The sequence below is a fragment of the Nanorana parkeri genome, unplaced genomic scaffold (genome assembly GCF_000935625.1).
Source record: "Nanorana parkeri isolate BGI_ZX_2015 unplaced genomic scaffold, ASM93562v1 scaffold573, whole genome shotgun sequence".
In the NCBI taxonomy this organism is placed as follows: Eukaryota; Metazoa; Chordata; class Amphibia; order Anura; family Dicroglossidae; genus Nanorana; species Nanorana parkeri.
In genome coordinates this window covers 951,364-962,810 of record NW_017306841.1, presented here as the reverse complement: position 1 = coordinate 962,810, position 11,447 = coordinate 951,364, and the positions used below count along the sequence as shown (strand labels likewise).

General features: G+C 40.4%; 1 protein-coding gene across 1 annotated transcript in view; it reads right to left on the bottom strand.

The window, feature by feature from the left end:
* Positions 1 to 2,284, bottom strand: part of LOC108791774 (olfactory receptor 6N2-like) — a 6,432-nt gene extending 4,148 nt beyond the window's left edge. The window contains exon 1 of the mRNA XM_018562345.1: positions 1,371 to 2,284. Coding sequence (XP_018417847.1) covers positions 1,371 to 2,284 — 914 coding nt within the window. The remainder of the gene's footprint in view (positions 1 to 1,370) is intronic.
* Positions 2,285 to 11,447: the final 9,163 nt, after the last annotated feature.

The following is an 11,447-nucleotide window of genomic DNA, read 5'->3' as shown; positions in this document are numbered from 1 at the left end:
GGCTGCTTCGGCAGTCGTGCTCTTGGTACCGCTTTTAACAGCAGGCGATTGCTGTATGACTTACAACCAATCGCCTGCTGAGGACTACAAATCTCAGCAGTACTTTATACAGAAATGCTATTGTTATATAAAGTATTGCTGGGATGTGTAGTCCTCTATAGCCTGTGCCATTCTGTATTGCTGTAAATATTAGGGCTGCGCCATATATTGGCGGCCAAAACATATTGACCGAAAATGGCACTTTTGGCATAATGCCGAAAGTGCCATTTTTCTGCTGATACAGCGGTGCATCCCTGCTTTCTTTTTTCCCCGCTGGACGATGCTCCATCTCCTAGCGGGGAGGAGAGAAAGTGACAGCCGGCCAAGCTCTGCGGAAGGAGAGCGCTGTGTTTGTGGGGTTTTTTTTGGGGTGAGAGGGGGCCCAAAAAAAAAATCTTGCACCAGGGCCCTTTGTTCCTTAGCTCCGCCACTGCAAAGATAAGTCCTCTTTTTTAGCTTGAGCCCACCCCCTGCCTTGCATTTCCCTGTCAGTCGTTTAATGTGTCTGGAAATAGCCAACAGAAAAGCTCAAGGTCTTGGAAGGATTTGCATAAAATTTCAGCTCCCACTTAAATGGGAAAGGAGAAGGACTGCTGACAGAACATATTTAGCCGAGCCAATTGGGGTTTCCCCGATAGAAGGGCTTAAGATTATCTGCAAAAGTAACTCCATGTTTCAGAGAAAGGACATACGTGTCTATGAGCACTCTAAAGCAAACATACTGCATTAAGTATGATTCAGGGAACACCACCAATTTGCTTTGCAATGTTCTCACGCAACTTTCACCCACACGTTTTCACCTAAGATTCAAGATTCATTTAGAACACTGTGTGATTCTTGAGTGGAAGTCGTATAGATTTTGGTTGAAAACATTAATATATAGACACCTTAGACTGTGGGATGGTCAGTGAGCACTGGGAGCCAGTCTCTTTATTGCATAGTGCTGTGAATCTAACACTTGAAGCTTGCTGACAAAAGGGAGAAAGAGAAAAGAAGAGAGAAAAATGGACAAAGTGAAGACTCAATTAGTGTGAAATACTTCCTCATTGACCAATCAGCAGCTAGGGGGCAAGTCAGTGACCAAGCTGCTCTATTTAAGTGTATTTAAGAAAAGTGGGTTGATCAAAGTGTCTAGCAGGGTGTCTAGATCAAAAAAACTGGATGAACCAAATTATAAATGTTTTGATGTGTATCACAGTTCACATATGTATTTCAAGAGTGAATTTAACTGTTTGTCTGGACTTTACCAGTTCTCTTATTTTTTGCCAGCAGTGGCTCCAATTAACTGCCAATGTCTTCTTTATTTAGGGGTGTAATCCATTCTGTTGCACAGTTTACGTGTAAAAGCCACTCTGATCTCTTTATTCCGCAGACTGTATATAATAGGGTTGAAGATAGGGGTTAGCACAGAGTAAATGACTGCAAACACACGATCATAGTACAAAGAGTAACTTGTGGTAAGTCGCACGTACATAAACACAATACAAGTAAAAAACAACAACACTACGGTCAGATGAGATACACAGGTGGAGAAAGCCTTTATTCGCCCAACTGATGTCTTAATCTTGAGGATCGCTAAAATGATCCTAATATATGAAATCATTATGAAGAAGAACGTCACCAGGATAATAAAACTATTGATTATGAAGTCAGTCAGGACGTTAATGGAGGTGTCTGTACATGCCAAACTGAGCAGCGGTGGGAAGTCACAGAAAATATGCTGAATTTCATTGCTCCCGCAAAAAGGAAGCTTAGATATTAGAATCACTTCAGTGATTGGACATAAAAACCCAAGAGTGAAACAGAGGGCTACTAACTTTATAATCAACTTAGGGGTCATGATAGAAGTATAATGCAGTGGTTGGCAAATAGCTAAGTATCTATCGTAGGCCATGGTGGTAAGAAGATAGCACTCGCTGGCTCCAAGAGAATGGAAAAAATAAGTCTGTAAGAGGCAACTATTAAAAGATATGCTTTTCCTTGGACTTAGAAGATTGATCAACATCTTTGGTATTGTAACTGCAGTGTACCAGATCTCCAGGAACGACAATATGCTAACAAAGAAGTACATTGGGGTATGGAGCTGTGAGTCCAGCCGTACAATGGAGAATATAATCACATTTCCGGCAATAGTAAGAAGGTAAATGATAAGAAGACACACAAAGAGCAATGGACCATATCTGTACAGAGTTGGAAACCCAACAAGGATGAACTCAGAGACACTACTTTTATTCCAGGGTTCCATCTTTTTAATCTGCAAAGGTAAAAACTTAATAGAAGGTTGATATTTTTTAGAGCCTTGAAGATGTCATTAATTATATGAAAGTGTATGTAAAGCAGTTCTGGATAGAGTAGGGAAGGATTAGAATCTCTGCCAAGTTTACATTGCGGCCTTTGTCCCCCGCTACGTACTTTCACCCTCTATGTTTGTCCTGGAGGCCATTATCACTTAGAAAAAAAGTAATTGGATATCCAGAAGTTTACAGTTGTCACCAAAGCAAAAGGTAAATCTTCAAATGGGGGCACTTGATACTGTGATTACTGGCCAATGGGGGGATCATTATCATTTTGTGGAGCTTATCACTCATTTCTTGTTGTGGCCCCCCCTTACACAAAGTGACGGGACACAGACAGCAAAAAAAAAATTGTTAGGGGTCTTAACCCTTTCCTACTCTATCTGAAACTTAAGAGTTTGGCCACACATATACAGGTGAAACTCGAATAATTAGAATATCATGCAAAAGTAATTGCAGTAAGTGCTGCAAAAGGGGCCCAAACCAAGTACTGAGTACTAATGCATGCTTGTACTTTTCAGAGGTCCGATATTGTTCTATGTACAATCCTTGTTTTATTGATTGCATGTAATAATCTACTTTTTTGAGGTTGTGGATTTGGGGTTCTTGGGGTTTTCATGAGCTGTAAGCCATAATCATAACAATTATGACAAATCACGGCTTGAACTATCTTGCTTTGCATGTAATGAGTCTATCTCATATATTAGTTTCACCTTTTAAGTTGCATTAGTGAAATAAATGAACTTTGCATGATATTCTAATTATTCGAGTTTCACCTGTACTATAAAGTAGATGTAAACCCAATTACTAAAATCTTGTGTAAACTTTAATGTGTTACTGTAATATCAAAAGGGTGACAATGCGCTGTCTCCGCCTCTCACGTGTGCTCCTGCATGGTCACTCTGTCAAATGGGCTTCCAATGAAGACTACACACGTCCATTTTAACACACATTATGCAGGTATGATTCACTGTTGTCACCAACAGAAAAACTCACCATGAAAAATGTCATGAAGCCATCACTGTAGCACATATAAACAAGAAGTGGCTGAGAGAAGAGGTAGCAGGAGATCAGCAACACTTAGATGCAAAAAAAGGTGAAATCCAGTGTTTTATTTACCAAGCTAAAAATCATTCTGTTAGGGTTTACATCTTCTTTAATTACAACACAAAGCTGTAAAGGATTTTCTTATTTAAATTGTCTGTGTCGTATCATTAATACACATCCTAAAGACATGAACTCTTTGCACTCTGTATGTAGGAGAACATAAACTTTATGGAATTAACCATTGGTATACATTAACCTTCATACTTACAGCTTGGTCTCTAAGTTGTGATGTTTCGTTGGTTTGCATAAGAGCCCATAATAACCCATAATTTAAGTGCATTCTTGTATCATTAAGCTGTTATGGAGGCATAAAAATTGTATGCACCCCCTTACCCACTGGAGGCAGATAGGGACTCCAGAGGTCAGGTTGGCTGACATTTCACCTCAGGCTTGGATTCTTGACTTGAGTGAGGACATAAACAGATGAGCATCGATCATTTCTGAACAGTTAATAGAATCTATTTGGCTAATAAACTCTCGGGAGAGAGGGTTAGGGCATAGGAAACCCAATAATACCTAGGCAGACTTCAGACTCTACTTAAAGACACACAAAAACTTTAAGCCAAACTGGCGCTCAAGTTCTCCTAACCTGCTGATTATAAGTAGTTGCTGCACATGAACTCCTTGGACAGGCCACTAAACGTCCTGCAAGGTTCAAGCATATGCCCAGCTTCCCAGGACACTTCCAGCAGTTGAAGCTCACCCCCTGGATTCAGGATCCAGTTTTACTGCTTCTAAACCAGCTTCACTCCTCCCAGGCAACACCTCTACGCAGGCAGTGCAAACCTCAGGCCTTAGGGCTACCTTTCAGAGTTGCATGTGTCCTCCTCAGGCAGCAGGCCTGGGAGGTCAAAAACAGCAGCACCTGTCCTCCCCAGGCAAAAGGGAGGCCTGGGAGACAGGAGAGCTTCCAGAAGGTTCCCCAATTGTCTTCCCTAGCATGCATCAATGGCAATAAACTTCCTAGTGGATGGCCAGAGAGATATACATATTTATAACTATGTTTATTGTATCTTCTCAACCTGAACTAATGGACAACCCAACAAAGCATTAACCAAAAGTACAATTCTGAGCCCTGGTTCACTACCGCCCAGCCAAGCCACTACATTTGAAGAGACACTTCTGCTTCATACATAAAGAGACTTCATACATAATCTAGCGGTTTGTGAAAAAGTGAAAAAAAAGGCAAAAGGAGTATCTTGTTCTGGCTAGGGACCACCTAATACATAAGTATTTGGTGAAAAAAGAGAGCAGAGCAGACAAATACTCTGCAGACAAATACTGTATATCTTCCTGTCAAATTAAGGTGTTTGCCTAAATGTTTAGAGATTTATAATGCAAATGAAATTAACTGGATAGCACAACTTTCTATAGGCAAGACTGTTGACTGAGCTACATCATTGGCCATAGGCTTGATTCACTAAGATGGTGAAGTTAATATAACACCATTACTATTTTTGCCTCATGATCACTTTTCACCTTGTATTCAGTTTCCTTTGGTGAACAACAGCTTTGTGAACTGAACCTTGTGTCAAAGTGTTTTTTGCAGAATGCTGTAGCTACCTACTGGAGAAATGTATGCACTATCATTGCTGACCTCCTTCTGACTACTTGCTTGGCTGTCCTCCCACTGTTATACAGTAAGTCAAAACTCAGTCATGATCAGTATCATCAGGATGTAATGCATGTGTTCTGTAGCTTAAAACCCCCTCTTCTTCGGCTTAAAACACCCTCTTCTTCAGGGCAAATAAAGAAGAGATTTCCAAAATATACTGACATTTTCACACTACACTGCGATAGATTTTGTTCACATCTAACTTTATTGTTAACAATCTTTCAATGATTCCTTCAATTTAGTGGTTTTATGCAAGGTTCCTGAAGACATTGAAGGCCACTATGGTTACAAAGCGTCCTACTCAACTTTATCTTCTCCTGGGAGGTTGTGTTACACTATCTGGATTTATCTAAAGACCTATTGCAGCCTTTTTCCAAAGTACTTATCAGAACGCATTGAATGCAGGGTCAACTAGCTCTTTCAGAAAGAGTCAGTAATGACTACTTATACATTTCATTTAAAGAAGATTTCCCTGAGGAAAGTTTGCATGTCCAAAAGGGAGTTCTTAGAAGGTGTTTTAAGCCTACCAAGCCCCATTCTCCAAATTCTAGGTTGCAAAGATCAGTACACACTTCCATGTTCAGCAAGTATACCATCAGCTACTTGACCATGCTTAGGCACTCACTTCAAAGGCTGCGGAGAGGTATACCAGTGCAGTCCAGATGTGTTTTAAAGGCTTCTTGGCAGATGGATGTCATTCTGTACCTGCAATCTTAGCTCATTAGATCACACCTCAATTTTATAAAGCCAGTGAAAATCTTCAAGGAATTCATCCAACTGTATTCCTGTGGGACATGCTGAAATCCCCAGCTTATTATGAGGCTATTAGTGTACACAAGATTTTTTTTTTTTTTTAAATCTGCTTTCTTATCTCCTCTTCCACCAATGTTGTCTCCTGGTTTAGTGTATGGAAACCACAAATTTATGTTTCTAAATGTTTGGCATCATGCCTCAGTTTCTTAAATATATAATTTTTGTACGTGTGTTGCAAAGTTTCTTACCTGGAGATCCTGCCAGTAACAGCACTTCCTGTGTTAGGCTGACAAAGCTAATCTGCTTCCTCACAAATACTAGTGTTGTCAGCCTGCTGTGTACTTTTTCAGTTAACCATTGGGCTGCCCAATCGAATAGACCAGATAGGCAGCTCAATATCCAACTGAAGGAGTGCATGTAGCAGGCTGATAATGCTGCAGCTAATTGCAGAAGCAGCTTAGTGTTTTCAGCCTGATACAGAAAGTGCTGTTACTGGCAGACTCTCAGGTTCCGAAACAGATTCTCCAAAAATGTATTTAAAGGAGAACTATGGGGTTAGGGCTTTTCCCCATAGTTCTCCTTAGGGTAACGGGAGGACACAAACTAGCGTCCTCCCGTCACCCTAAGCTCAGTATACCGCGAGCTACAGCTCACGGTATACTGAGACGCCGCAGCTGAAGCGGATCCCGACAATTTTGCCTGGATCCGCCCACCTGCTTGCACCTATCTAGAGGCAGAGCCAGTTGTACCCGTCCGTTCCACCACTCAGCGCTGGAGGATCGGAGTGGGGAAATCCAGCCCCTCCCCTGTCACGGCAGAGAGCCGTGACAGGATCGAGAAGTGAGCGAACCCCTGTATGTGTTCGCTCACTTCCCGATCTACTGAGCCGACCTGTGACAGTCTCATTGTCAGAGGTCGGCTAGAACTATGACGTGAGTGAAAAGCACTCACCTCATAATTCTCCTTTAAGAAAACTGTATACAGGAAGGCATGATGAAAAATTGATTTTGGGTTTATAAACACTTTAATGTCTTTTCATAGGACTGACACCGTATCCACCTTATGTGGCTACAACCAAGTTCAAGTATTTCTTTTTATAATAGCTGCATTTCTGTAGAAATAATAAAATATGAGTGGAGTGATAAAAGGTAGACATGTGTGATTTGTTTCATTCTGAATTGAAGTTCAGACGAATTTTGGCATATTCGGACGTTTGTATTCATCCGAAGGGAAAAATAATGAATTTGAAAGTATACAAATTTTTGATAACAAAATTTCAGATGCATCTGATGCATTCGGATGAATAGGTTTTGCGGATATATTTATAAAGTAGTTTTTTTTGGTTATTATTACATGTCCTAAGACCTAGCGCTATCTTCAGGGATGTCTGTCATATAAGACCTACCACCGAACTATTTTCGGGGTAGGTCTTATATTACAGAAATCCCCGAAGATAGCGCTAGGTCTTATTTTCGGGATAGGTCTTACTTTCGGGGAAACAAGGTATTACTTTTTAGTTTGACAATTATGGCAGAGGTAATCATTTCTACATATAGTAAATGAAATGGTGAAATAAAAATATAACAAACAGCAACAATGATGTAATATTCCTATACCAGGTTTTTAAAAAGAAGATCTACCTTCAAGTTAATGGACGTGGAATAAACACAAGTCTCAGGTTAATTAAATGATCTTCTATTTGTTTCCCTATAGCGTCTTATGGGAACTTGTCTCTGTGGACAGTCTCATGTTTGTCACACATTTTGTACTAATGATCTAACAAATTCTCTACAGATGTGTGTATCCTAATCTATTTTTTTATTAGTATTCAATTAATCTCCTGAGGATATCTGGAAGCAAGTAACAAACTGAGAGTAAACAGTTATGTCACCATTAATTATACAACTCTGTAATTACTGTAATGAGTGGTTCATGTAATTCATGCACAGTGTTTGCAGACAAAACAAATGACAGATGAATGTCCAAGTGAAAATGATAACATTGCGCTGGCTAATGTATGTGATACGTTTAGTACATAACTGTCTATGTTTCTGTTGAAGATTTGCCATCACTTCCCGTCTAAAAAAAAACCCACTTTAGCTGTGACAATCTCTTTAAAATAAATAAATAAATACATTGGGGCTGGATTTACCCTTTAATGTACCGTGCCAAGTACAATGTCAAACGGAGATGAAAACTATATGCCCCCAACTGGCCAATCAGGTCATTAATATAGTAACACAATACTTCTCCCTATGTGGAACACGCACACCTCCTAGGAAAACAGAGCAAAGCAACAGAAAACTTTTGATGCAGCTATTTATTAATAATACTTTTCATTAAATATTTTACATAGATTTACAGACGAGGTTTTCAGTAAGAAAAAGATTAAGATTATTTAGTTCAAAAAAATATTAAAATAGATCTGAAATGCATATGAGCCTTCTGAAATCTCACAGCGTTAGAAATCTGAGCTTATACAGAAAATCTTTTAAAGGGAAATTTTTTGTAAAAATAAATGTCTTCTGTTTGTATCCCCTCCACACACTTAGGGCTTGTTCACACCAATTGCGGTGCATTCCAGAGCGGTAGTTGCTGGAACGCATTGCAATCGCTCACAAAACTTCCCCCTTCGTTCTGGGGCGGGAGGGGGACGCGATTGGACGCGTGGCAAAACATTACATATGTTCGGTCCACTGCAAACGCAAAAAATGCTGCTTGCTCTATTTTTGCGTTGGCAGTGGAACGGAACGCAGGCGATGTTTTGCCACGCGTCCGATCACACTGCGGGTGGGGGGGCGTGACTGCGGTGCCATTGACTTCAATGCACCGACCGGCCCCAGAACGAAGGGGGAAGTTTTGTGAGCCATTGCGGTGCGTTCCAGCAGCTACCGCTCTGGAACGCACCGCAATTGATGTGAACAAGCCCTAAGACTCACCATACACGTTACAATCTAATAGCACAGACATATGGTAGCTGCCACTGTTGACTTGTTTTTACGGAGCATGTTCCAGGGCTGTCATTTCCTTATGAGAAACTGAACCAACACAACACATGACAACTTCGAAACCCTGCAACTTTTAAAAATTGCTCAGAAATGGCAACTCTCATATATCTATCCTCATAAGTTATCACTTATCACATTGATCTGTACATTTCAGACGTCCCATACATTTAATTCATTGATTCTTAGGGGAGAACATTGTACTTTCATAGTTAGATATCAGTCAATGAGGGGAGAGCTGCACTGTGCTATTGTCAGAAGGGGATCTCATAGTAATAGAGTTTTAACATGAAAATCCCTCCTGATCTCCTGCAAAGTAGCCACAGCCTCAGAGGTGCTTTTCATGTAGTGTATGCAGGGTAAGTACACTATATGACCAAATGTGTGTGGACACCTGACCATCATACCTATATGAGCATGTTGGATATCTCATTCCAATGAGTGTCTTCCCAGAAGAGTGGAGGCTGCTATAGCCGCATGGGTGGGGCCAACTCCAGACTACTTCTCATGGTTTTGAAATGGGATACCCAACAAACTCATATGTGTGTTGTTCAGGTAGTCACAAACTTTTGGCCATATAGTGTAACTGACACTTGCTGGTATTTATTACCCATCACAAAGATCTCAATACCCCCCGAATAATGATTTTATCTTTCCTTCCCAGATGATCAGGCATCATCCAGTGCCAGTATCTACCTCCTGGACTGAGATGCTGGCCCAGGGATGATGCAATTATGTAAATCTTGGGGCATGCACAGCAGACTATGTTCTGGACTAAGTATATCTCACACAGATCAGCCTCCTTTTGCTACCTCTGACCTTGGGATATATCAGAAAGATACATGGCTTTAAGAGACTCAGTAGGTGATCACTGGGGAAGAAGAGACTGAGGAAATGCCTTCCTCTTGCCTGAAGCAGAATGACATGGCTTCTCTCTGACCTCTGCACATTCTCTTGGCTGGAGGTGTATACTGTAACATGTTAGTAATTTATTCACGCAGGCTTGTAAAGTTACTGACAGGTCTGCATTAAGGACAAATTTGTGCAGAAGAGATTTTAGTTACTTATAGAAAACTATGAACTTTCCTATTTGGTCATTAAATGGCCAACCTAACAATCGGGCAAAACCATTTTGCATAATTCTGTGTCAGCGATCACATAACTACAAATACAGATTCAGTCCATCTTTAGCTTCTATGGCAAAGAAAATCAGCTAAAATAATTTTTTGGGTACATAAGAATGCTGAAATAAATAAATATATATTAAAACTTATAATTTTTCAGAACAATTAAGAGAATTCGCTGAATATTATTAAAAATATTAAACTAATAAAATTCAAAAACAATTGGTATTTTACCTGTGAGCCCAGTTTACCTGAGAAAGGATTTATTTTATGCTACCTCAGCATAAGCTGCCACTGTGTCTGTTGATTCATATTGCAGTCTATCAGTTCCATGAACAATGAGATTGTATTATATCTATGGGACATGACTGGCTGAAAGGACACGGCATCTATACACGGATGCGTTTGTTCTCTTACACCATCCTTAGAACTCCAGTACTGGTCATATACTGACCCCTTTGTGCCTATTTTAAAAGGGATTGGCCAGATCAAAGCAAAAAACTAATTTTTTTTTAATTAGAATTGTGAAATAGTCAGAACTGTTGTGGTAGGTTGTCTCAAGTCATCCATTTCTTCAAGTGGTGGAAATTGCCAAAACTAGTCTAGTGCCTGGCTAGAACTAGGAACAATAACAAAGAGATGAAACATACCCATGTGGATGTAGCTGTTGTTTGAATTATGAGGAGTATTGGTTACGAATCTAAGATTGCAGCATACGCAGTAGGAAGGTAAAAGGCAAACTTCGTGCAACACATTCAGTATTGTTAAAAAACAAAACGGCCACCAAAATGCCCAGAGAGGCTTAAGGTGGCCCTCCCCTACAAAACAGGAGAGAAGTGAAGGATAGATCTATGCTTTTGTTTCTTTGAAGGTGAAAATGTTTGAAGTGTGAGAAAAAAAAACGTGTCCCGACAAGTCTGTGAACACTCCCAATTATCCAGGTTGCGGTGTAATCAGTAGTTAGTCAAATTCAACTGGACTTGCTGAAGACATTTTGCTACTTATGGATGCACATTATATGGCCAAAGTAATTGGACACCTGACCATCAAACCTGAGCAAATGGTCAAAAGTATGTTGACACCCCTTCAAATGATTAAGTTTGGGTGTCTCCAGTTAAGAGCTAAAATGTGCGCTTCTGGCCTAGTGGCAACCTCCTGGGGAAATTCCTTTCCTGTTCTCGCATTACTGTGCCCCTGTGTACAAAGGCAGCTCCATAAATACACGGCTTGATGGAAAAGAAATTGAGTGACCTGCGAAAAGGCTGGACCTCAACCCTACTGAGCACATTTGGGATGAACTGGAATGCCAATTGAGAGCCAGGTCTTCTAGTCCAACATCAGTATCTGACCTTAGAAACACTCGTTTGGCTGAATAGACCCACATTCCCACAAACACACTCCAAAACCTTTCTACAAGAGTGGAAGCTGTTATAGTCACAAAGGGGGAGCAAAATCTCTATGATAATGCTCATAGTTTTGGAATGGGATGTCCAACAAGCTTATATAGGGG